Source organism: Clytia hemisphaerica, unplaced genomic scaffold (genome assembly GCF_902728285.1).
Source record: "Clytia hemisphaerica strain Z4C2 unplaced genomic scaffold, Clytia hemisphaerica genome assembly, whole genome shotgun sequence".
NCBI classification, from domain to species: Eukaryota; Metazoa; Cnidaria; class Hydrozoa; order Leptothecata; family Clytiidae; genus Clytia; species Clytia hemisphaerica.
Window position 1 is genome coordinate 269,669 of NW_027103704.1, and position 27,888 is coordinate 297,556.

The 27,888-nt window shown below is 36.0% G+C and overlaps 3 protein-coding genes and 1 long non-coding RNA gene across 5 annotated transcripts in view; 3 read left to right on the forward strand and 1 right to left on the reverse strand.

Moving 5' to 3' along the window:
- Positions 1–27,888, forward strand: part of LOC136804063 (triosephosphate isomerase-like) — a 387,417-nt gene that overhangs the window by 126,360 nt on the left and 233,169 nt on the right. The window lies entirely within an intron of this gene.
- The window catches only part of LOC136804048 (uncharacterized), a 35,362-nt gene that overhangs the window by 434 nt on the left and 7,040 nt on the right, over positions 1–27,888 (reverse strand). Inside the window, exons 2-8 of one of the 2 annotated variants that reach the window (XR_010846230.1) lie at positions 15,535–15,603; positions 14,211–14,280; positions 13,752–13,879; positions 13,220–13,329; positions 2,396–2,473; positions 1,469–1,605; positions 516–629 (exon numbers count right to left, since the gene is read on the reverse strand). This is a non-coding gene — a long non-coding RNA (uncharacterized lncRNA). Of the gene's footprint in view, positions 1–515; positions 630–1,468; positions 2,474–13,219; positions 13,330–13,751; positions 13,880–14,210; positions 14,281–15,534; positions 15,604–27,888 lie in introns of both variants that reach the window. The other variant, XR_010846229.1, reaches the window with a different exon arrangement.
- On the forward strand, positions 6,114–7,549 carry LOC136804045 (uncharacterized). The gene is made up of 2 exons (XM_067060785.1): positions 6,114–6,125; positions 6,423–7,549. The coding sequence occupies exon 2, from the start codon at positions 6,443–6,445 to the stop codon at positions 7,547–7,549; it is 1,107 nt and encodes a 368-aa protein (XP_066916886.1). The 5' UTR covers positions 6,114–6,125; positions 6,423–6,442.
- On the forward strand, positions 10,294–11,513 carry LOC136804092 (uncharacterized). The gene is made up of 4 exons (XM_067060838.1): positions 10,294–10,300; positions 10,467–10,531; positions 10,713–10,911; positions 11,321–11,513. The coding sequence occupies exons 1-4, from the start codon at positions 10,294–10,296 to the stop codon at positions 11,500–11,502; spliced, it is 453 nt and encodes a 150-aa protein (XP_066916939.1). The 3' UTR covers positions 11,503–11,513.

Genomic DNA, 27,888 nt, shown 5'->3' on the forward strand with positions numbered 1-27,888 from the left:
AAAGAACTTGAAAAAACCAATTCAACATTACAAGGTTAATTATAGTAATTTTTTTTTAATTTTGAGAGAATTTTTCCAATAAATACCTGTTTTACAACTTAAAATTGCATACAGGCACCAATGAAGTTCTTGGATGGCCAAAATTAACTTTTTCATAATTTGCAAAACCCGTTATTTTTTCAAGATTATTCTTAGGCTAACATCTTTCATTATTATACTAAAAAGATTTTATGGGTACAGTATTTTTAAGTTCCATATCACATAAATCTCTACACAACTTTCCATGTATGCCAACTAACAAACAATAATCAGTCCCGACCAAACGAAGTGTTGACTAGTCTATCATAGTCACTGGCGATAAATAAACTGTCGGTAATCGCATATCATTGCATCAGTATGAGGCAATTAATTTTTGTGTTTTTGAGTCAAAATACCTGGGGTATAAAAAGATTTTGGTAAAAACGGGTGTCCATCGCGAAAAATAGGTTTCTTAAGAAGGAAGCTTGAAATAGTACCTTTCGTGTGCGTCATAGGTGTTACAGCGTACGTTCTACTTTGATCCCAATCGTGATCTGGAGCGTTGATTTTTTTCCAACTCTTTCCAGGTTTTTGTACTGGTGTGATCTCAGCTTAAAAAGAAAATTATAGGGAAATGGAACTCTCTTTCCGATTTACATACATTATTTTCAAGTTAATTTATTATGTAATTTCCCAGAATTTCCTAACTTATTCCTAAGTAAATATTTCCTAATTTATTATACTATATTCAGAAAAAATTTACTTCTCGGTCTTTATGATTCGATGATTATCCAAAATGAGAAAATAACTAATACAATAATGACCGGTTAGTGAGGGCTGTACTGAGAAATATTGCCCGAGGTCAAGTAACGACCGAGCTTGCGAGGTTGTTGCGTTGACCGAGGGCAATATTTTCAGTACAGCCCGAAAAAAACCGGTCATTATTGTATTTGTTAACCGTTTCCTTCAACTTTGATTGATTTTTAGCGCTTTATCCAGGAAAAATAGCGAAATAAAGCAGAAAAAACAAGCGAAAAGAGATAAGAAATTGCTATAATTTCTGACGTCAAAAATAAAAAATGAGAGAAATGATGTCAACGCATTGTTCATTTTCCTTTGAAAAAGTGACGTCACAATGAATTTTCCTAACGACGGGCAACTCTGGACAATGTAGGCCCGTCGTCATGCGAAAAGAACCAATTGCATTGCGCAAAAAGCCATGTAGCCCGCTTCGAAAAAGTAACCGGTTAACAATATAAAATATAGACCTTAGAGTTGATAAAATATTATGGAGTTTCTACTATATGCCATATATAGTTTCATATAATATACCTTTAATAAGTTCAATAAAGAGTTATTTTCAGCGATTTTAAGGCTGTGTTAGAGAGTACTGCTATATGTTACAAGTTATCCAAGTACTGTCTATTAACTAAGGATGAAGTATACTTACATAACCTGACTAATATTTCTTTACTCCATTGCTTTAAAACCAATGCAATAAAGTAAAATATAGATGCCTATATCCTTGCGTGGTCACATATTGTACTTTGTTACAATATTATCCATAGAGTGTGAAATAATGAATTTCTGATCAAAAAAGAGAATTTAACATTAAATTGATGATTAGGGTTGTATTATATTCAATTTTTAGCTCTTAGTAATGTTCCTAACTTATTTTATTAACATTCACCTATTTAACACATGTGTTACTTCATTATCCAATATATAGTTAACCCTTTGTGTAATCTCTTGCAAATAACAACAGTTAATAGGCAACATCTTATTCTTCAGTATAGAATAGGTTGGGTTTTGAAAAAGTCAAAATTTTTATTGCCTGCTTGCTGTGGATAAAAAAGTTACATTATTATCCAGATCTTGTTATATAATGAAAACCTCAATATTTTGACCATTCAAGCTTTTAAGAGACATTGTTACGGAATTATCCACAAAATTTCATTACTTAGATCCCACAAAATCATGACTTGTTAACAAAAAAGTGATTTTTACCATTTTTTAAGGTGTCACAAAACTTGACGTTTTTAATGAACATGTCCAAAAGGAAAGAAGCAACTCAATGTTAGAAAATGTAAAAATAAACACAAATAAAAGCAGGGAAATGAAAGAGTGAACTGGAAGACCGGGAAATATTGATCTATTGTAATATGAGTGTTGGCTATTTATTTCGGCGGGCGGGCCAATAAATTTTCGAGTTTACCGTAAGAGCCAATCAGGTTTGGCAGATTTGTCTTACAAATTTGTAAAGAAAAATTCAACCAGAAATAGCGTCCAATAATTTAATCGGAGAATTTTCTTCAGTTTTTTGTTTAAAAGAGCTCGAAAATAGATATGTAAATGATCACTTTTCTTTGATACTTACTTATGACTTTCAAACCATATAACCAGTACTGCATATAACTGAGTTTTGTCTTGAGTCTAGCTCCTATCTGTTATACACCTGAAGAAATAAGAACAAAGAAATGAATTAGCAAAATCATTATAACCGTTTGATACCATCAAAAAATAACGAAAGACATTTTCCACTTTTGATCTACACCCCCTGCCCCCCGTCTTCCGTGTCTGCCCGGTTTTATGGATCATTTTAATTTGGCATTGATCCTTTAACCAAAGTCAATTTCTATTCCTATCAACATTTAAATTGTAGTCTTTTTTCCTGTTTTTTTTTTCTTGGGGAACTACATCCCATTGGAATTCTCTCCGCGCACATTCCGCCATATTTGTTTACAAATTCGATCATGCTTCGTGTATGTGATCACAACACGCACTGATTGGTCGAAATTCGAATGTTCGATCGTTTTCTTTCCTACAGTGAAATGTCTCAAAAGAATGTACTTATCTAGAGTCGAATGTCTTATCACAATTTATCACACCTATCCTTAGTTTTATCACAACTTATCACTACTTATCTACAGTTATCACAACATATTGAGGCCACTAAGTCAAATGGAAAGCGAAAGTGCCTAGTCGAATGCCTAATCACACCTTATCACACATATCCTTAGATTTATCACAACTTATCACAACTTATCTACAGTTATCACAACTTATCTACAGTTATCACAACATATCGAGGCTGCTAAGTCAAATGGAAAGTGAAAGTTCCGAGTCGAATGCCTAATCACACCTTATCACACATATACTTAGATTTATCACAATTTATCACTACTTATCTACAGTTATCACAACATATTGAGGCCACTAAGTCAAATGGAAAGCGAAAGTGCCGATTCTAATGTCTTATCACACCCTATCACACTTATCCATAGTTTTATCACAGCTTATCACTACTTATCTACAGTTATCACAACATATCGAGGCCACTAAGTCAAATGGAAAGCGAAAGTGCCGAGACTAATGTCTTATCACATCTTATCACACGTATCCTTAGTTATATCACAGCTTATCACATCTTATTTATACCTATCCCACCATTTGACATTGGAAAAGTAATTTTTGATTACGTTTCTTATGTCTACATGTATTTCAACATCTCTCAAGGGATATAAAGTATTAAGTTTAGGTATCTATTAATTAACACAAACAATCAGCTACGTTAGATATTTATACCCTTGAGTATTATTCCGTACTCCATCAACAGTATTATTTTATCTGTGTTCATTCCTAGTAGAATTATTCGAACGTCCAGAGAGTACTTACAAATTATTTTTGTTTTGTCTCTTTTGAGAAAATGGTCCATGGGGAAATTATCGCAAAATTTTAATCGTCTTCGTAAATATATAAAAAATAGGACTTTTTTGAAACAATCACATCATAGCACTCACTTGTATGTGTGTTGTTGTGAGTGTGTTAAAATGGAAGCCTTAAGTCAAGAAGTTGAAAGCACTGCATCATCGAGCAATGGCAAAGGAGACGAAGAAAAGGAATTATTTTCCGTTAATGAACTCAGGTCAGTTCCTTTGAAAAAGATTCTGTAGTCCTGTGTTGTCGAGCATGTTGCTGCTTTTTATCAAGTGGCTGCAGTCAGAGTGCTGTGGAGCAGAAGAAAAATGGTCAAAAACTCCGCCTACCCGGACTTTCATTTTGGTTCATGTTTGATTGGCCTGAATACGCGCTAAGCTCATTTGAAAACCTGCTGACCAAATTGTTCATGTCCATTGGTTTGGAACATTTGAGACGTAAAGCAATCAATGGAAGAGCTTTGTTCTCTGTTTCACTTATTACTGTGTGGCTGATGTATCTTTTTTTGTATTTCCAGTCTGCATATAAGAAATATTTTAATTGAATGAATGGCTTCGAGCTTTAGGGTTTTTGTTATGAATCTTTCGCTCCCCTAGGTAACAAGATTTGTATTTTCTTATAATTTCTTCCACAGCTAAGACCACCGTTTTGGAGAAATGTCTCGCTTCATTGTGCATCACTTTCAAGGATCACGCCAACGATAGTCTTCTTCACTTTATGACGAAAAGCCAAACCCGCTGTTTAAAAGAAGAAACCACCAAAGAAAATGTCGATCTTGAAACCGTTGAGCTGACCGAAGGCACATACCACTCGAGCCAGCATCTAGCAACACTATTTCTTTCAAAACGAATGAACCTGAAATGTGCCGAAGAGCTGGAGGCAGCAAAAATCAACTTGCAGCAGTACCTCCAGCTGAAAATTGTGGACGAAAGTGGTAAGTGCGCATATGATTTCTGATTAAGATTCCTGTGAGAATGGTCTAAAAACAATACTTTCACATTAATGATACAAAATTGTTTGCAGAGTCCTTATTCTTACGGTGCTTTATTTTAGGAGACACAGGCATCCCGCGGATGAAACCTTCAAACAAGTTGAATCAAGCTGTAGATATTGTGCGTCGGTACATGGAGAAATTCAAATATGGCTTGTACGAAGGCTCCGTTTATAAAAAGCCACGCGTGGCCAAGTTCACCTACGTTTATTGTTCAGACGTCCATTCATTTATCCATCATATTGGGTAATTCTGAAGTTGCGGATGTCATTGTATCGTACGTCGTATTTTGTACATCGTTTCCTTGCTTTCTGTAAAATCATGTCGGATGATCGACCCCATAGAAATTGATTTTAATTACATCGAAGTCAAACCACTTGGGACATGCTTTAACATAGAAGGAAAACGCTTTGAGGTTGATCCTGCTAGTCTGAAAGGTAAATTTTGGCAATTTTCAAATATGCGACTTTCTCATAGGTTTCAAGTTATAAAGTGGGTTTTAACAAGTCCATAATCGCGGTTTTCGTTGCACTTCTTTTAATGCTTTTTAATATTCCTTTCGTCTTTACAGGCTCACCTAGAGCGTACGTGGACTACAATTATACGGGTGAAGAGCCGTGCGCTGAACCCTATGTCAATGGCATTCGTAATTCGTTCCCCGATCCAAAAGAAAGACTGCTGTTTCTTCGCAAGTACTATCAGCTTTTGCTTCATGGAAAGTTTCCACAAAAAGAAAAGAAATTGTGTCTTGTTGGGAAATCCGACAGTGGAAAGACCAGTTGGTTTGGTGCCTTTCAAGGTGAGTTTTTTTATTCAGTATCGGAATTTGGCCTTTCGTGTTGCATTTTCTACTGTGGTTTTGAGTGCATAAACATCGAAGAGGCAAAAAAGATAAATTGATTTATATTTTTCTAGGCATCATCCCAAGTCAGTTAATCGCCGGTGTAATGAATGACGGTAAATTCTCGGCATCACTCATCACAGCACGTACTCAGATAGTGATGATGGACGAGTGGACGCCCGATAGCAAGAATGAACATTGTGCAAGTCTATCTGAATGATATCTGCATTTTTGACATTTCATTTAGTTTTAGCACTTTCATTTTCTTTACCCTGACGAGTTTTTGGAAGTTGAGATATGTAGCGTATTCACTTTTGTATACTATTCACTTTTCTTGGAGTAGTTTTTAACACGTTCTTTCTTTCTTTCTTTTAACCAAGCGGATTGATTTTCGTCCCACAGAAGCATAAGGGTGCCTCAAGATTGAAATACAACTCGGGATTCTACATCGCAACTAACAATTACCCTGATTTTGGAAACGACAATGACAACAACGCAATCAAAAATCCTTTGGAAATCTCTAATACAAAGTCTCTGACAAAGACCCACGGATTTCTCGTAAGTGATTGCTTTACATGCATAAGATATATACGAGTCTAGAAACGGATTTTCAATGCAAAAACTCTGCTATTATTTTGTACAAAATATGACTGGCATATGTCAAAAAGGAAAATCTTCATAATTGAAACTTATTTTTATGTCGTAATTACTTGATTTCTTTTCGCATTAACCAAATCAATCACATTGGGAATTGAATGTCTTTTGATCAAACAAGGCATTTTCAACTTTTTGTAATCTATATATTGAATGACTTTTCCGGAGACATAGTGTAGCATCATGTTTTCACTTTACCAGGTTGGCTCCGTGTCAATTGCATGCTCGTTTTCCACTACGTTGCTCACATTTTGAGGAACGAACCACTTTTCGATACAAGCATGGAAGACGACAGTGACGTATCAGATGGCGAAGACGGAAACTCTCTAGACGTCAACACCAGTGGCCGTGGAGCCATTTACAATGACTTCGACAATGATCCTCAGGCGGCTCTATTCGAAGAAGACGTCGACGAATTTTGTTTTTCACAAACATCAAATCTACGTCCGAGCAACAGTAACGATAGCAGCGCGTCCGTACAAGAAGCTGTAGACCACGCTGTTATGTCTGAAGACAGAGCCGTTGGAGTCATCTACAACCACCTGACTTGGGAGTCAGAGCTTTTTGACAACACGTCTGACCACTGCGACAATGCATATTGTGAGAAGCTGTTCGAGTTGGTGCAAAACGTTGATAACTGCTGGGATAAACTTGGTGTGAGTCCGGAGGCTGTAGCAATGTTCAAACGTCCTAATGAGACCAAGTGGGACCTGCCTGACATCGTCTATGACGCCTGGCTTGTGAAACATGGACTCGAAAGACCGTTTTTCGACTACCACCTGTTCTTTGACATTCTCTATCCAGAGTTGGCAGACATGCTAATAAAAAATCTGACACAAAGCCAACAGACCCACAACGAAAACGACGAAACAATACCACCCTACAGGTCACAGTCGTCGGCATCCGTCAGGGAGAACCAAAGCCAAGAAACTCGCCCAAGCCAAGAAGCTCGCCCAAGCCAAGAAGTTCGCCCGAGCCAAAAAGTTCGCCCAAGCCAAGAAGTTCGGCCAACCCAAGAAGTTCGTCCAACCCAAGAAGTTCGCCCAACCCAAGAAGCTCTCCCAAGCCAAGAAGCTCACCCAAACCAAGAAGTTCCCCAAGAGGCCGATGATCACATACCATCGTATCAACTGCCATCATCAAAATCCAGCTCAAGCTCTTCAGAGGACTCCGAAAATGAAAATAGCCCCCTTCGCAAGAAGAGAAAGACGAGAACAGTCGTCTCTGAAACTGAAGACGAGGAGGCAACGATTACCGAGGCAGAGAAACTAAATTTCCTAACGCCCGTTCTGAATAGTACTCCAGAAAAAAGACAATCGACAACTTGAGCGGAACACAACAATCTTGTCTGCTTTTAGAATTGTATTACTTTTTTAACTCGTAGAATTAGATTTATTGCAAATTGTATACCTAAAATATCCAAAGATCGTGTTTGAATCTCACTTTATTTAACTTTAAACAAGTTATTCTCTCGATAATTCTTTTCAAGTCTCTCTCTCTTTTTTTTAAATAATCGAAAATGCATATAGAAACATGAGCTTTAGGGTCAAATTTTAACAATTAGATAGATTTAACCTGTTGATATTTACTCGTACAGAGTTATACAAAGAGCATGAATAAGATAGAGGGCTTTTGAGCATGAATTAAAGATCTTTTGACTTATCATGGAAGGGCTGATTCTTTTTCAATTCGAAAGAAATTAAAGTATTTCTAAAGTCTATTACCAAGAGAGTTATTTGAATAATATGACAACAAATATATGATACATGTTAATTACTGATGAAATCTCGATTGAATTTCTACCTTTCAGCACGTGTCCTTTAAGTCCTAGTTTAGAACATGCATTCAAGATCGTGAAATATTTCAGATTGAAAACGAATATTGGATTTCTTATCACAGCTTGTCACACATTTCGCTACTCTTATCATACCTTATCATAACTGATAACAAAGTTTGAAAGTGAAAATAAGTCCATTAGAAAGCGATCAAAAAACGACACTTCTATTCCCTAGGTTTGGTTATGTTTCAATGCTAGTTACTGGTAAAGTGTTTTTGAAAATATTTTACAAATTTAAATGTGAAAATGCAAACAAACATATTTTTGTTCGGTTATTTCTAAACATAGTTCTGTTTCTTAGCACGCGTCATTAAGGTGCTTATCCTCCTTGACGGATTGAATTTGTAATTAGGGTCGTTTAGTATTTGACTCCATTTTCCTTTGCCGCACTTTTTTAAACCGTTTATTATAAACATGTCCTCTTCTTTTGTGAACGAGCTTTTCCTTCCCCGAGTTCCTGAAGTTGTGCTGATACTTTGGGTGTCGATTTTCGAAGAAGTGTTCAGTACTTGTTGTCGAGCACTACTTCTTGTTGTTGGTCTGCTCATGGCCGTTTCGCCAGAATCCGCAACTTCGGTATCGGTTGACTCGTGGTCGTCGCAAACATCTTCCTCAACTTCCTTCTCGACTTGCGCGGTTTGGCTTGACTGTATCTCGAATATTTCTTTCTTTAATGGACTTTGGCGACATTCGACGTGTGCTTCTGATCTTGGCTGATCATTTCTTGGTCAGCAGGAGAGAAGTGTTCGGAACTGGCAGTCTCAATGATCTGACGGTAACGTGTCGGATTCACATACTTACCGATGGCTTGGTACACCATTCTTCCAAAAACATCGCCCAAGTTAGACAGTTGTCCACCGTTCTTGCAATCGAGTAGAAAGTCACACGTAGCATTCAGTTTTGACCTCACGAAATCAGTGTAGTCTATAGCTTTCTCGAGAGCGTAGTCGGAAAACAACAACGAATCGAAACCGTATGTCGCCTCAGTTTTAAAACGCGTTTGATCAATGACGCCGTCTTTTAATGCAGATTTCATCATGTCGACTGTTAAAAATTGATACGTCATTGGGCGGCTGCCTTTAACTCTCAGGAACAGGACCGTCAGCAAGAACGAGGTCGCGAAAGACAAATCGTGCGGAATGGAGACGTCTTCTTTGGCCAGACTGATGACTTTTGTGTAGCGGTTTTTGTGAAAGGGCACCACCTTTTGCAAGTCTGCCAACGACGCCCAACAGTTCATGCTCTCGAAATGTTCGACTGAAAGTACGGTGTTCCACTCTACATGCATCTTCTTTCTGAGACATTGCTTTGCTTTCGAAACGAAAACTTCCGTGGTCAACAACACGGATATCTTCTGAGGAGTCAGTCCTTTGAAGCGCAAATAGTCCAGTCCGTGGCTGATGGATTGCAAGTAGGAAATGATTTCAGAGCTCGCCAGCTTGCACTCTTCTTCCAAGTAGGACACAATACTCCAATGTCGTCCTCGTCAACTCTTGATTGTCTTCCAAGTTCTTGCAGCAAAACTTGCAAAACTTAAGAATCTTGACGCACAGTTGGTCGGCTTGGTTCATGTCTTTTCCACCACCACCGGCGCTGCAAATTCAATTGACAAAGTCTTTTGCCAATTGACAGTCTTTAGAAAACGAGGGCATGTCCAAAGACTTTTTTCGCTGGCTCGGTCTTTTCGCAGGAGGGTTCATCGTCTGAGGAAAGGCTTCTTCCACATCTGGCTTCTTGTCAAAATAATAAAAACAGGCGTGCTGAACGAACACATGCTTCCTACAGCTCCTTTGACTTTTAAGGCTGTCACTGTCGCAATTCTCGACTGGACATATGAACAAACCGTGTTCGTTTGGCTCAAGTTTCAGTCTTCTTGCCTTGTCGCTGGCTCCATCGACTTCTTTCCATTCGCTTTTGCTGAAAGTTCTCTTCATCGTCTGGTCTGGCCTCTCTGCTCTCTTCGAGCTGAATGATTTTGGAGACCTCTGACATGGACTTTTAAACGATTTTATGTCAAAAGAACAATAGCGGGCCAATGACATCACAGGACCGATATGAGCCGCCAAAAAAAAAGGCGCCATCAACATAAACTTGGTTATCGAGCCTCTTACAATAAAACAACACTTTCGCTTTCCATTTGACTTAGTGGCCTGGATATGTTGTGATAACTGGAGATACACCAGAATCATTAACATGACGACAAAACATTGACAAAACAGGCTGAATTTGGTGAGCATGTCATGTAAATAACTTTAACTTTGATTTCATTAATTTAGCCCTACATTTTACTTAAAACTCAGCAATACCAGGATTGTTTTTCAATTGTTCTTATTTTTTATATTTCTGAGCCTCGATGTTCTTATAAAATTATTCTTAAAAATATTTATAATAAACTTTCATATTTACAGTTCAAAACACTGACAGTAGACCAAGACCAGGTGTCATGTCGGCAAAGACAGCTGAGAAATACAGAGTAAGGACTTTCAATAATTAAGTTTTACTTTATTTTGAACTTGGGAAAGCCTAGATACTGAGACAGCATTTATGAAAATACAAATTAAAATAAACCTATAAGGCTCGATTAAACATAGTTGGCATAAATAGTTATCATTTTCTGAAATTATTTGATAACATGGTTTTTTTCTTACTTTCAGTATGAACAACTCTTTGCTGGATATCCAGTTTACATACCTCAAGAAGAGTTACAGGTTTTAAAAACAAAAGCAACAGGTACAGCTGCTGTAAATTACTTGCTTGACGTCTTTTACAAACACGAAGAACAGCTGACTATGAATTTGAATGGTGCAAATGGCAAAGAGCGGGTCCATCCAGATATTCTTTCTGCGATGCGGTGTAAGTCATTTGTATTTCTTTTCAGAAACGCTGTGGAGATCATTCTCTTAGATTCAGTATATAGGTTTTCCATGAATAGTCAATTTTAATCATCGGGTAACTAGTAAGCATCAAAAGTTTTCCACTTATTTTTATTATAAGCCCCCGGCTAATTCATTATTGGGAAAATATTTTTGAAAGTATATTTTTTTGCCCTAATTCTTCTGTATTATTAGCCTTTTTATCAAAAAATTTCTATTCAGGACATTTTTATCTCCCTTGCTTATAAAGTGTTAATTTTTTCTCCGCCCATCTCTGTCCAAAGAAATGAAAGTTATGCTTGTGGAAACCTGATAAGTCCCAAAGATTTTGTTGAAAAATAAAACATGTATTTTCAAAGCCAAAATAAAACGTTTTTTCTTGCCAATAGCATATGCGCTGGACCCCAATAACAACTATAATGTGAAGAGGTCAGAGCTTAACCGCTCCCTTTCTAACAAATTGGAGCAAAAGAAAACTAGGGAAAGAGATGAGAAAGATCCACAAAGGAAGGAGCGGAGGAAGAAGGCAAAGTTGGCAAAGGTTGACAAAGTTGGCAAAGTAAAACTTTAGTGAATTCATATTTTTTTTACCTATGTCTGCTTTAAAAGTTATAATTTAGCCACAAAAAATGTATGTCGTTTTTTTTCATTTTTCTCCTTGTTATGTATATGTTATCTGACTTTTGTTCGATATTTTATGATTTTTTATTACATTTTTCCTTGTTTCCTCTTCTGCTTAGTAAAGTTGTGACACCAACCATTTGTTCTTGTTTTTTACTTTTACTAGAGGTCGTCATTATTATCTATATATTTTTTATAACCTTAAATGGGTTATTTTTACAGCAAAGTTAGCTAAATTGATTCCTTGTCATAACAAAAAAATTATTAGAAATTACAGTTTTAGCAGTTTCATGCATTTTTGTGTCATACCTCTCAAATATACATTTTTACCAGGATTTCCTTGTCTGGTTTGTGAATTTCATGACATTCAACAGCATTCAACCGTTTGTTCTTTTATTTTTGACGTTTAAAGTTGATATAGCTATATATTTTTTATTAATTTTTTTTGATTTTCTAATCTCCTATTGATTTATATGAGGCTGGTACAAAGTAAATGTGGCGAGAAGAATCAACAAGAATCTTGTTGTACACCAGAAACTCAAAAACTGATACAGCGCCTTATTCATAAACACAATCACGCAACTTTTTTGTCATCCCAGTCCTTTTAGACGAACGCGGTCCTTACGATTTCGAGATTGCATATTCGTCAGATTGTATGTTTTCACCCATCCCTTTAGAGCTTCAGTGTGGTGGGCAGAAAACAACCACAATCTGATCTCAGGTTAAGTTGAGGGTGCTGATTCCAAATTTGAATGTTACCAAACTTGTAAACCCGCAGTTTTTGCGTAATTTGCGATTTGTAATTTTTGATAATGATTTTTGTAGGGTCTTCAACATCAAAAAAGACCTATACCACGTGATAAAGCTCTTCACACTGAGCAAAAAAATGTGTTACATCAAAGTCTGAACTTTTCTTGATCAAAAGTTATAGACGTTTTTGTGGTCAAAAAATGATTGAAAACAGGGAATTTCCCCACAATACATTTTTTTGCTCAGTTTGAAGAGCTCTATCACGTGATATAGGTTTTTTTTTGATTTTGAAGACCCCCCAAAAATTATCAATTACTCAAAAACTGCGGGTTTTCACAAACTTGGTAACATCTGTAGCTTAGATGCAGAAAAAGCTTTCGACAGCTGCAATTGGCACCTTCTCTTTCAAAAATTGAAGCTAAAGAACATTCTACCTGACATAGTCCTTTGCTTTCTCGTCAAACTGTATATGAACGGAGAAGCATCAACCAAGTACAAAAATATCATCTCAACCCCTTTCAGACTCGCCCAAGGAGTTCGCCAAGGATCCATACTCTCCCTTACCTCTACAATCTATATACAGAGGACACTATCGACCGAATCCAGAATCTTCAAATTGGAACTTACCTCCCAGGTTCAATCAACACCTCTATTATCGTGTTCCCTTTCCTGTACAATCTTTTTACCAATTAAACAAATCTACACCCAGGTAGTTTAACTTTTGGCCACTACCTCATTAATATAATATTAATATCAACAGGTATGCTAGTAAAGAAGCTTTTGTACCCCAAAAAGAAGATTACGGCAAGAAAACTATTTGGACAGTATGAACTGGAAATAGTGAGAGAGGCAGCCATGCAATATCGAATCATTGCTCTTTCGTCAACAAACACAGAAAATGAAGAAAGGGCGTTCACCTTTTTCAAAGATGTTGCTCGGAAGTGTAGCAATCATCATCCATGAAACGTCCTTTTGTCTTGCCTGATTCGACTTCAAGTCCGCAAAGATTGGTTACATCATCTTGGTGCTAAGACAAGAAATGTTCGAAATTCGATCAGTAAAAATGGTGATAAGATTTCTCATAAAAGAAGAAACTCCGTGATACCATTTAGTATCATTCAAGAACATCCTGCTGATTGGCAGGCTCATCTTGAGCTTATTGCTGATTTCATCTCGTGTCAATGTTGGAGAGAGTGCCCCAATGGAATTGAGCTTTTTGATATGCATTCAGATGTAGACTACCCCCCTATACATCATTTTAGGAGCTCATCAATAAAGAAAGAGTACCAGTGAGTAGAGCTTTTATTATGTTTTTGAAGGGGGAGGAAAAGAGCTTTCAAAAATAGTAAAAAAGGAGGGTTAAAATTAAAAGGGAGGGATAAAGACTAATTATTAACCAGACTTTAATACAATCTTTAAAATTAATCTAATCTAATTTGTTATAGATACCTGAAAGAGATATGGACATCAATTGATGATTCAAGTATTCCATCTTTTGTATATATCGAAAGCTCTGGCGAAAAACGTGTCTTGAAAACACTGAAGGCTACCAATCCACTTGAAAAACCAACGGTAAGCTGAAAATATACAGAAAATAATAATCAGATTAGAAACAGTAAAAACAATTTGAGCTTGTTTATCTTGCCAAATGAAAGGACCCAATTAAGAAGTCGGAGTTGAGCTTGATTTGATCAGCAAAAAGTAATCTTTGCATTATTCTCTACTTCAGGTTCTACATCTCAGAAGTACATCAACTAGTGCTGCAAAGAGAGGATTACAATTCTATGGTGAAAAGGTGGACCAAGGTAAAATAGCCATCATCTCTCATGCCAAATTATTGTACATTGTGTGTTTAAATTTTTGAATTTCAGTGTCAAGATCCCAAATTAATATCAAATTATTTCATACCTAGACACAACGAATAATGAAGCCAAAAAGGATGACCACAACATGAATGTCAGCCAAATATTTTTGTCTCCTGAAAAAGAAGTTGGTAAGGTTTTTTTAATAAGATTATCATCTCTATGATTCAAAATTTAGTTCATGGTGCGGAAAGTGGTCTGACCCCCCTTTTTAAATGATCCCCCCCCTTCGAAAAACTTGTAAAAACTCCAGCTTGACCCCAAATTTCATACCAATGCTGGAAAATAATCTACAATATATGTAAGCCCCTCTTCTTAAATTATCCCCTCCTTCCTATCCCCCCTTTTTAATGAAAATTTCTGATCCCCTCTTCTTCACTTTTTTGAAAGGTGTCATCCCCCCTTAAGAAAGGGGGAGGGGGCGAACTATGTAGTTTTGTTTATTATCTTGTCCCCCTTTTATGAAATTCGGACATGTTTTAAATTTTAATTTAGATAACAATGACAAAGAGAACTTACCCCAAGCTGTCCAAGATGAATTTGATAATGATATGGAAATTGATCCAACTAGTTGTGAAAAAATCGAAACTTCACCTGAGAAAAAAAGTAGGATGTGCTAGTTTTTAATATGACATAATATCCTTTCTGAGCAATCAAAACAAAGAGCATAACTTTTATAAAAATTTGAAAATACAGATAAAAAGTTTAAAAACAATTTCCCAATTTTATAATTTCAGGACGCTCCAAAAGGTCAATCAACATGTCCATAGAAACACCATTGTCATGTAAAAAATCAAGTATATCCAAAACACCATCACTCATCAATTCTTCCAGTGAGTTTTTTTCGATATCAATTTTGTTTAAAATTAGTTTTCACGCCAAAAAGAACCAAATTCCAAATCTTTTTTTTTCTCAATCAGTTTTGGAAACAAGTTTAAAATCTAACAATACGCGTGACGACCACCTGATGTCAACTCCACTACAGCAGTCATCAACAAATCAAGGTTGGAGGTTTTTTTCAAATGTTTGACCCTGTGTTCTTTAGTATCTTGGAAAGGAATTAAAATTTGGTTTTTGGCTTTCTAAACTAAAAATTGTGTGTGAAAATTTCAGACTGACAAATAGTCCAAAAAGCAAACTAACAACGACAGTTTTATATTTTTTATCAAAATAGACAAAAGTTTCAGGATACCAAGCACACCATTTAACGATCTACATCTTTCGACCCCTGTACAAAACCATCAAGGTAAAATTAAACTTTCCATTTCATTACTGTAAGTTGTGTTATAACTTCCTTAGTACTTACTCATGTTCTGAGCATTGTGCAAATATGAAAAATATAAATAAATGTTTATATAAGGTTTACTTACTGCTTAGCAATGGTGGAAATCGACAAGCATTCAACCATGGAAACAGTTTGTTCATCAACACATCAGGCACTAGAAGAAAGTAAGAAGATATAGACATTTTTATAGGGTTGTGATAAACCATGAAGGAAATTATATAATTTGAGAAATCGTCCTAAAACTACCCATAGATTTCATTTTTGATATCATTTTGATGTCAACTTTAAGCGAAAAATATAAGGGAACAATTGGGACTAAAATAGTGAAAAAGACTGTAGATAATTTATTTTTGAGTTTTTTACTCAAGCAATGGCTTTTGGTTATGTGTAAATATTCAATTAATTAGCACATTCCCCAAAAGTATACTTTTTTCTTTAATAAATTCTAGCTGCAACTCCAACTCAAACTCTAAACATACAAGCAAATGACAGAAAAAAAGAAAGTAAGTCGATTTCAGCCTGAATTGAAATACTAACTATTCTTTTCGCCAAAAGGAAGCGAAGGAAAAATTATGCATGTTATTGTTTTAGCAGCCAGAAAATCCAATGATTTGCGTAATTAAATGGTTGCAGCAAAAATATGAAAAACATAAAATTTTGCAAACAACCAGAATTCCAAACTCTTTTTGGCCAAAGAATTTCTGACATTGAAGTACTTGTTTTAATTTACTTTTCTAGGATTGGTTGCAATCACAAAGAGAACAGAACACAAATAAAAAACAGTTGACCTAATGAAGAAGCTTTTACCTGGGGATGAAACAGTCAATATATTTGAAATTGCTCGAAATAAGTACAAGCGTAACCCAGGGTTTTACAAGGACCACTACAAAGATGTGTCTGCACAAGTAATAGTTAGGCTGAATGTTTTGGAAATGGACTGTAGAGACAAAATTAAGCAAATGGAAAGGGAATCTTTAAAAGTCAACAACTCACTCTCTGTCCGGCCCAAAAATGAGAAAGATCAAGAGGTTTATGATGATTTGGTAAGAAAACTCAAGCACACGAAATGTTTAAAAGATTTACTATAGGTATTTGACCTAGATTTTACTTAAAAATGCTAACTGATTTTAGATAGAATTCCTATCCTAAAAAAGATTTTGTTAAATTTGGCGGGTGGTCAATTTCCAAAATTTTGGCGGATATTTTGCCAAAAACCGCCAAACCTGCCAAATTTAATGCCCACCAAAATTAATACACTTTAAGGTATTTTTAAGTGGCTGTGCCTCAACCATTTTCACATGTAAGAAGTATTCACCTTTGTTTGCTGTAATAATCATTTAAATTGGCTCATATCCAAATACTTTTTACAACACCTTAGGAAAGTAACTAATTTTTGTCAAAAATAGCAATTTGTTGCAACATATTACGGTTCATGCTCACTATTGTGGATTGTATTTCCCTACTTGGAGCTACTTAAATCATAATAATATTTAAAATGGTTATTAAAAAAAATCAATACACCGTTTAGGAGTCTCACTATCTCCACCGTGGTGCACCGTAAAAACGGTAGGTAAATGCGCACTTTAGTACTTTGGAAGGCTAGAGGAATGTAAGCATTGTCAATTTTTTTCTTTCCTATAAGGAGAATGATTTAGATATTTGAACATTATACCTTAATAAGGTATAATGGTTTTCGCGGTTTTTGCATAAAATTCCCGCGAATCTTTTAAAAATCGATGAACCGCAAAATTAAATTCCCGCGAAAAAAAACAATTTGACCAACCGCGAAATTGAATTCCCGTGAAAATTTCTTCCCTTAAGATATCAATGATAATTTTATGGATCTGTCCTGAAAATTGCACAAAAATTCATCTAGGGGAAAAGCAGTAATGATTAAAAGGAGTTCTTTACCTACCATTTCTCTGCTAGATTTCCTTACAAGAACCGGCATTTTAAACGTTTTTTTACAGAAAGAGCGATCGCTAAAATCAAAATAATGGAAGATTGTTTGGACGCGTGCGCAGTCGACACTACTAAATGGTGTATTGTTCTTTATGGACATGTATCAATTACTTTAGTTATTTATTTATTAATTTACTGTAATTCACTATATCCTTTAGCACAAATTTCCTTTTTTATCTATATATTAATAGCCGTAGTCTGTATGTCAGTTTGTTTTTTGTTGGTTTGTTTTTTGTGTGTCACTTTCGTTTTCGCAAGCAATGTTTTGTTCTTTTAAAAGATGACTTTTGCTTCTTGCTCCACAAATGTGTTAAATCAGATTCGCGCCGTTTTATAAAGACTTTGTTTTGATTGATAGATTTGACTATTTCTTTTTTTTTCTTTCTTTTCTTTTGTTTTATGTTTTCGAATGTAATTAACGACCTTATTTGATTTGAGACATTCGAATTCTTTTCAAAACAAAAGAAAATCTTTTAAACAGAATCTGTTAAAGAAAAGAACAAATATAAAATAAAACATAAGAATCACAAGACAAGTTTGTTAGAACAACAGCAACATTAAAAATACATTCAAAAGGCGGTAAAAACTAGAGTTCTTTTTTCGTAAAAAGGGACCTTTAAACATCAATGTCGATACATTATTTTGCTGTAAATCTAAGTCATTGCAGTCATTGTTGAATTTGAAAAGTTATCGAAGTTATGACGAAGTTATTTTATAAAAAGCAACATAAAATTGCGCTATCACGCTTTTTTGTCTGCGTGTCCTAGCTGCCTTCCGGGGGGGACTATGGTTGCGAGCTGACCTTCGGCCCTGTCCCTCGGACCCTTAGCATAATAAAGAGGATAAGAAACAAGGGAAATTGTGTGAATTTTAATTCACTTTTTGGAACTAATTTGACCAAATTTCTATCTTTCTGGGGGCAAAAACTTGAAATTTTCCTATTTTTCCGATTCTTAGTGGGACTGAAGTTTGATTTTCCGATTTTTCAAACTGCCATGTTTCAAAAAAGGCACCCTTAAGGCCGGCACATACCCATACCCTTCTCTTGCCTAAGTACCCCCCCGGCCTGCCTTTTTTCGACGAATCGCGTGTCATGTCTATTATTTCATTCCGCTTATCTTGACATCAAAGTTTTCCTAAACATGAAGAACTACGGCAAATATAACGCGAGCGAAGCGAGAAAAATCTAATTGCAGAGCCGTCTCGGACGTCGCTGGTCGCCGGTATGGTGTAATATGGAAATGACGCCCTTTTTCTGCTTTCTGATCATTTTTGCCACAAAAATCTTTTTCAAAATATGGTTAAAAGATACGTCACCCGAGAGGGATAGAGTCAAACTTTGAAGAGAATTCTTCTCTTTAATTTTGATCTCATCGTGTTTTAAAAGCCACCTTCCCAACATCCAAAGGACTTTAAATGCGTTCAGCAAAACAGCTAAACCGGCGTGCGACGCCGGGTACCGGCTAGTTATATATAATTCTAGAACTTAGTTTTTGTACTGAAGGCTTCAATGACACCAATATTTTCATTTCTCTTTTTATTATACACTTTTAACTATATATAGGAAATTCAACATAGTGTTCCCAAATAATTTATACATTATTTCTTAGTTCTATAATAGTTTAATCATTAAATGAAGAAATAAATGAACTAGTTTCACTTCTCCATTCCTGAGTTAATTATTTTGAAGTACGGCATTAAAAAAGTTTACCTCTAATCCTGTATGTTTTTTCTCTCAGTAAAGATTTTTAAACCCTATGAGGACCCTGCCGACGCACCGGACTTAACGAACACCGGACACGCGAAAGTCCGGTGTAAAATGAGAATTTTTTTACCACCGGACCATCTCTACGCCGGACTAAAGGAAGTCGGTTGTCCGGTGTCAAAGAAGGATACTTTTTTCCGCCGGACAATCAAAACATAAATGTCCGGCGGCCAGAATTCCCCGTATGCAACACCGGACTGACGCCGGACTTATTGCGTCCGGTGTAGCGAAAGGATACTTTCTGCCACCCGACAAATACACCGGACAGTCCGGTGCTTTGGCAGGGTCCTACCCTATGTAACATGGACTACACGTGTTCACGTCACATGCTGTGAGTTGTGAATTAATTGAACGTCAGTCAAATTTACGTTGTTTAAATTTTTAATCATCATTCAGTATATGTTTGAAAAACGGTAATATATATATACACAGCTTTTCATCAAGCTTCTTTCTGAAAGCTTTTGGATTGCCACAGATTTTTATGTGAGTTCCAACACCTCATCTCCTCAAAACTCTCCGCCATTTTAATACCACAACACGTAAGAAAAACTTTCCAATTCATAATACGGAGAAAAGAATTACAAGACCATGACTTGCAATTTAAAATAGGACGAGGTAGTGGTCAAACGTAATCATTTACACCGGTTTTGAAAAAACTTTAAGATAGTGCGACCACGTTTTAAAAATGTATTCTGTATGTATTTGTGCTCCGTAAGATGAAAAGTCCGAAAATAGCGCACCCGAGAAAAAATAATATCGCCCCTTACGGTCCTTGAGTGAGCCCTAATCTTAGACATTTACAGACAATGGTAGACGAATGTACATCCTTTGGTTTGAGAAATGGTCTTAAATTTAATGCTGCAAAAACTCAATTTCTCGTCTCTGGCTCCTCGTCTTTGCACAATCCAAAAATTAATCTGAATGGTCAACATATGTCACCTCAACATACTCTCAAACATCTCGGTTTCAACTGGAAATTAGACAGAAACATTCTTTCACTCAGAAACCATCGAGATTCACGAATCTCTGAAATGTGGGCCTCTACTGCTTCATTAACTTCTTGTGGAATCCGAAAAATGCATCCAAGTACAGTAGCGTCAGTCTTCCGCTCGGTTGTAGTTCCAAAACTACTCTATGGACTTGAAATTACTAGCATCTCGAAATCAGACTCAGAAAATATTGACAGACAGTGCCGTTGTGCCTTCAAACAACTTCTCGGGCTCTCCAAACATTGTAGCAATGACCTCAACCGTTTGCTCCTCACTAGTCTACACAATAGACAGCTCCAGGCTTTTAGGCCTTACTCTTGGTCTATAGGCACTGCTATATGCGGGCACTAGTGGCCCCCACCGAGTTTCGTGAACAATATAAAAGTATGCACGCATAAATTTGAATTAATTTCGTACATTACAAGGGCCGTATAATTATTCATAATGGTAGAAAAGTAGCGGGGAAATCATATTTATCTATACATGAGCAGGTTAATTTGAAAATCAGGAAGAGAAAGATGTGATTGTTTAATGGAATGGGACGATCTTTATGTTTTACTTTCCTTCTTATTTATCAAACTATATACACTATAAAGTCTTATTACAGCATAGAAGCTGTATGTCGAGATACTTAAAATTGAATTACTTTTATGAGATATTAAATGAGAAAGTCCACTGTGTACTTTTTAAAGACCACATCGTTTTTACTCTTCTATGTATGAACACACATAAAAGGGTTTGTTTACAATTCGTTGTAAAAGATAATTACAATTTAGTTTTGTATAAAAAAACTCCATTACATATTAAAATTCATAGTATTATATATGAAATAAAATTCTACACAAGTTTGTTTTGTATATAATAAAGATACCATCACTGACTTTTTTCTGGGATTTGTCTGCCACTTTTCCCAGGCTAACCGGCATGAGACTGGGAAGGGTTTTTTCTAAGAGTATGATAGATCTTGTTTTTTCTTGTGATAAAAATAAAAACTATCCGCTAGAAAAGTGGCAGTGGAATATAAGTTTTTGGGAAGTTAAGTTGAATCTAATGCAAAACGACAGTATAATAGGGATAAGAGAATTAAGGTCATTGAAACAGTTGCAGTGCGAGCTGAGGATCAAATCCAAAAAAACTTTTTTGAAATTTTGCTGACATCAGCACTTTATTGCAAAATTTCGTATTTTGTTGATTTCTGCTGACGAAAGCAAAATTTCGAAAAGTTTTTTTTTGCAAAAAGATCCTTTTAATGATATTCAACGTTGGTCCAAATTTCATGTTTCTACCATTAGCCAAACTGGATATATTTAAAAAACAAGTTTTGCTGACGTCAGCACTTTTTGGTTTTTGCGGTTTTTCGCAAAAATAAGGGCGTAAACAATTAGGTAACACCCCTACAACGAAACTTCATCATGGTACCCTTCGTAGCAAATCATAGGTTTCCTCATTTTCTGCCGGCTAATGGCCTTCAAAAATTATGGTAATTTTCAGGTTTTTGAGACATGCCATAACTTACCCGAGCTGGAAACTTGCAAACGTATCACCTGTCTATAAAAAAGGAAACAAAAACATAGCAGAAAATTATCGTCCAATCAGTTTAACATCTATAGTTTGCCGAATAATGGAAAAGATTCTCAAAACCCATATTATGACATATCTTGATCAAGAGAAATTACTATCTAGCAAACAACATGGCTTCATCAACCGCCGGTCAACTGTAACACAATTACTAAACTACCTAGATGCTTGCACCGAAGATATTAGAAACGGTAAAGCCGTAGACGCAATATACTTTGACTTTGCAAAAGCATTCGACTCAGTTCCTCATCAACGTCTCCTAATCAAACTGGAAGCATATGGGATAAAAAACAAGTTGCTTGAATGGATCAAAGACTTCCTGAAGGATCGATCCCAGATTGTCAAAGTAAACGGAGTTGAATCGGTGCAAAAAGCAGTGCTCAGTGGAGTACCTCAAGGTAGTGTCCTAGGGCCTACCCTTTTCGTTCTCTATATCAACGATCTACCAGAATCAAGTCAAAACTATTCCTTTTTGCTGACGACACCAAACTCGTCAATAAAGTGGAATCAGTTGAGGATGCACTAGTAATACAAAACGATATTAACCAACTACAAAAGTGGTCCGAAACATGGCTATTAACTTTTCATCCTAACAAATGTCATGTGCTAACCCTAGGAAAGCACGTTGTCTTCTGACCTTTGAGGGATCAACATCTCTCTGAGCTAAGTTTTCAACTCTGTGCGGACAAACGCTAGTGCGGACAAACGTTAAAGCGGACAATCGAAAAGTGCGGAAAATCTTAGTTTTTTATTTTTTTTTACGGTTCCGGTTTCAGTCCTACTGCATAAAGCCGGCCGGTTTGGTTTCAGTCCTACTGCAAAAAACCAAACATTTCTTGTTGTTTATTTTACAATAATTAATTTTACAAAACGCGTTAATCACTTCAGTGTGAAAGCGGAAAAAATATACCAATACTTTTATAATATATCACTTTACAATACAAAAAATTTTTTTTCCAAACGCGTTAATCACTTCAGTGTGAAAGCGGATCATATACCATAATCTTGATACAAGAGAGGTTTTTAAAGTTTTTAATTGTTGATAGAGGGGCTTCGGCCCCGAAGTACATTGGGCCTAGTGTACTTCTTGTTCCTGTTTGCTAATTGTTCCTGTTGCTAATTTGAAATACCTCTGTCTGTTTAGTAATCTCTTCTTTTAATTATCTTATCTTCTCTGACACTTACGTCACCACACTATGTCAAATAGTACCAAAAGAGGTCCTCCATCTCCTCTTGATGATGTAAGTCACAACATTGAAGACTTAAAAGCTGATTTTAACTCTCAGAAGAAACAAAAAGTCCACTTTGGCATTCCAGAATTATTAAACCACGTTCTCGTTCTAACTCACAATCCTCTACTACTTCTAACTCTGAAAATTCTGACTTGTCTTCCTCCTCCAAATTAAAATCTCTCGAAAATAACCGCTCTTCTTCTAAATTAAAATCTTCTGAAAATAATCCTTCTTCTTCTAAATTAAATCCTTCTATAATTAAACCTCAAGAAACACACTCTGATGAAGTAATGTTAGAAACAGGCTTTGAGACCAAAAGAACACATAGAAATCCTTTCATCCAAGAAACACCCAAAAAGAAAAAGATAAAAGTAATACTTCATGATCATTCGTTTAATAAACCATATAATTTAGAAGACTTAAACTCTCACATTAATAATTTTTCCTTCCTTTCTGCTACTGAAGCACACACAAAATCCTCTACTTTAATATGTGAGATTGACATCACTGAAATCGAATTCCTGCTTGATAAAGACAATTGGAGTAAAAAAATAAACACTTTATCGATAGATAAAAAATCTAATCTTCTCGATAGTTTTTGTATTAATAAATTAGCCATGGAATCAGAAACTGGCCCCCCTATTTCTCTCCAATTAGTCTTTGACCATCTGGAATATCATGTGAAAAAAGTATATAATCTTAGAAGAGAAGGTAATCTTGTTGTTTTTGAAGTCCTAAAAGGAGACATAGAAGAAGAATTTCCACTCACCATCAAAGCCAATAACAAAATAACCAAACACTTTGTTAGAAAATTTGATCCCATTGATAATTACATCATTCAATGTAAAAAGTGTCTGAAGTTTGGCCACGTACAATCCACTTGTAAACAAAAAAAACTCCTTGTGTAGCTGGTGTGGAAAAGAAGAATGTAGGAAAAAATGTAATCAGAAAAAGTGTGTCAATTGTGAGAAAAACCATTCATCATTCTATAGAGGCTGCTCCGTCTACAAGAGCCTAGTAGAAAAAGCCACCATCACACGACAAGACAGACAAAGATCCTCCAAAATTTCTGCCATTAACAACTCTGTCAAAGAAGTTAAAAGTTCATATTCCCAACTAGAAAAATCTTATGCTCAGGTTGCAAACTTTTGCAAAGAATCTGAATCTTTGAAAACAAGTGTCAATAGTTGTACAGAAGGTATGGGTCTAGTCAAATCCCAAGTAACAGAATTAGCCACTCTTCTGGAAAAAATTACAGTCAACACAGAAACTCTCTTTGCAAAATTTTCAGCTCTCGAGAAAAGTGTCACGAAAGTAAATAATGTAATAAACTCCATATCCACACGTCTAGAAAAAGTTGAAAACCAAAATAAAATCATATTTGAACACCTAGAAGATATAAAAGACAATTATGTCACCAAAGAAAACCTTTCATCTGAACTCTCCTCTGAAATCCTATCTCTTTCCCAAAAATCTGTAAACCTTGAATCCTTCTCTTTAATCCTCTTTGAAATTTGCTACGCCATCGAACAACAGAAAATGACAACTCACCTAGAAATCTGTTTCCAACCTCAATCCATCCTAAAAAGACATAACAGCAACTTCAGTAAAGAAACTTTCATGCAGTCAATAGAAGAACTAGAAACAACCTTTCTATTACTACAAGAATCCCCGACTATTTCTTCTCCGCCATAATGATGACTCTAAAAATAATTCAATTAAACCTCAATGGATATAAATCTAAAAAACAAGATCTGAAAACTCTTTTAACCGAGGAAAGACCTGACATTGTCTGTCTTAAAAAGAAACTGTCATCTCTAATCGAAGCTAGAAATCAAGCCTTAGAAAACTGCTTTAAAAAGAGACGTACACGGTCAAGTTCGAAACGACTTCAAGCAGCACGTCAAGCTTTGAAGTTGGCTGTTAAATCTTCAAAAAACGAATGGATTGATTCTCATTGTAACACTCTAAATAAACATTTGGGGACGAAAAGTGCATGGGACGCTCTTAAACATTTGAAAAAAGGTTTAACCATAACAAAACCTACTGCTACGCGAAAAATGAAAAAATCCGACGAAGCACTCTGTACCAATGCAAAGGAAAATGCTACTGTTTTTCGTGATCATTTTGAGAAGTTGTATGATAAAAACCCACATTTCGACCCAACAGTACTTGATACTCTTGAACAATCACCCGTTCATACCGGTTATGACCTGATTCCTAGTGAAGAAGAGATTGTTCGTGCTACTTCAAAACTTAAAAACAGTGCACCAGGTGAATCCGGTATCTCCTCGTACGAATGGAAGAGCTTACTGACAAATAATGATACCTTGATTATCTTGCGAAATATTATTTACCATATATGGGACACTGAAACCATACCAGATGAATGGAATATAGGTCGTCTAACGATACTACCTAAAAAAGGCGATCTAAGTTTACCTAAAAATTATCGCGGCATTATGCTCTTGGAAGTCTCGTATAAAATTATCGCTATAATCCTTCAAGAACGCTTACGACCAATCCAAGAATCGCTCGACCACGAGTCACAATGTGGCTTTCGTCCAGATCGAGGTTGCATTGACGCAATTTTTACCGTTAAACTTGCTCTTAAAAAACGTCGCGAACATGGACTTGAGTCATGGGTTTTCTTTTTGGACTTGGTAAAAGCCTTTGATCGGGTTCCCAGAGAACTACTGTGGCTCATTCTTGAACGTTTCGGTGTCCCATTAAAACTCGTCAATTTATTGAAAGCTCTCCACAAAGCCTTCAAAGTGAAATTCACGGTAGATGAAGTAACCGAAACAATGAACTGTTCAATTGGTGTCAAGCAAGGTGACATACTTGGTCCCCTTCTATTCACGTTTTTCATTGCAGCAGTTATGATAACCTGGCGTAAAACAACCGAAGTCCAAGCATGCATTTTCAAAACGAAAGAAGATGCTGTCATGACTGGTCGCAGCTACAGAGCATATGGAGAAGATCTACCACTCCAAGACTCTGAGTATGCCGATGACACTGCTCTCTTATTTAACAGTCGAAAAGAAGCAGAGTCCGGCATTGAGGAGAGTATGTCGCATCTCGCTCGTTTTGGGATGGAAGTACATTCTGGTCCATTGGAGCCACGAGAAGACTCCAAATCAGTTGTTCTCTTCTGTCCAAAGCCACCGAGTAAATATGAAAATCCGGAAACATATGATAACCTTGACCTGTCTGATATCATCATTGGCCAGCGTTACATTCCTATCGTTGATAAGTTCGTTTATTTAGGGAGTATGATTAGCAACGACTGCTCCGACAAAGGTGACGTTCAAATGAGGATCCAGAAAGCAAGCATCGCATTTGGTTCTCTTAAGAAATGTATTTTCTCAAATTCAAGTGTCAATTTTGATGTCAAAGGAAAAGTTTACTCTACCTATGTTATTCCTATTCTATTGTATGGTGTCGAATGTTGGAGCTTAACCGAGAGTTTGTTAACGAGTTTACGAAATTTTCATCATTGTTGCGTTCGAATCATGTGTCACGTCAATCGATACCAGTCATGGGTAAAGAGAATTAGTAACGTTGAGCTTTTGAATAAAGTTTGTTTGAATTCGATTGATAGCTATCTCTGTCAACGTCAAATGGCATGGGCTGGCCTCGTAATTCGAATGCCCTGGTTTCGTTTACCAAGAAAAATGATTTCTTGCTGGGTCCGCTCGAAGCGCCCTAAAGGGGCCCCTCGCTATACGTTTGGTCGATCTTTGTTCAAAACTTTCAAAAAATGTAACGTTGATAAGTCATGTTGGCATGTTCTTGCTTCTGATAGATTTCAATGGAGAAATCTCATTAATAATTTGAATATATAGCTAGACTTTTATTTCTTCTAGTATTTTCTTATATATGACAATTTTCTGATAATTTTTTTAGGATGTGTTTGCGCTGTGATTCTCTTGACTATTTTCAGGAGGCCTATTCCCTTTAGGGAAGGCCTATGCTCTTCTAATGAGACAAAATTAATAAAGAAGGAAAACATCAACATTAAAGGATACACGTCTATAATGAACAACAGAAGGGACAGAAGGACCTTAAGATCTTATGTAGGGGGTACAGCAATTTTAATAAGAGAAGACATAGCTCATGACCACATAAGGAAATTCCAAATAGGGAAGCATGAAATACTACTAATTAAAATCTTCCCAGACTCTCAAAACATGCAAAAATTTTTCAATCTTTGCTGTTGTTACTTTCCACCTACTTTCACTGCTAATCCAGAAACCTTAAAACTTCTCTTCCTTCCTAATTCAATAATCGTTGGAGACCTAAATTCCAAACACCACTCTTGGGGCAGCCTTAAAACAAACTCTAGAGGTACAAACTTTAGAGAGCTATTCGATAATAATGATTTCGAGACATACATGATGCCACCTAACTACAAAACCAAGAAAGGTGAATTTAAAGAAGTTATCCAACAAATAGTTACTTCTCCAGACAGATTCTTCCAAATTAATGACATTACTTCCTTAAAATCCATCGGCTCTGACCATTTACCTGTTTCTTTCTCTTTCTTTGATCCTTCTGCTCCAAAAAAATCTAATTTGTTAAATTATATCATAAATTAAAACATGGACACAGCATCCAGAATCATAAATCAATTCTCTTGTGAGAAAGTCTTTGGTACTAAGAAAGTAGAAGAAAAAACTAATAAATTAATGAATATTCTCCAAGAAATTGATAAGCATATCCCATTTAAGAACATACCTAACAAAAACCAGGGAATGTCCATGGAATGCAGAAAACTAATCAAAGAAAGAAGAAGTACTATCAACCTGCTAAGAAAATACAAAAACAATAACTTTCTCAGAAACAGGAAAACAGAATTAAACAGGCAAATCAAAAATGAAATCCAAAAGAGCAACGATAAGAGATTTAAT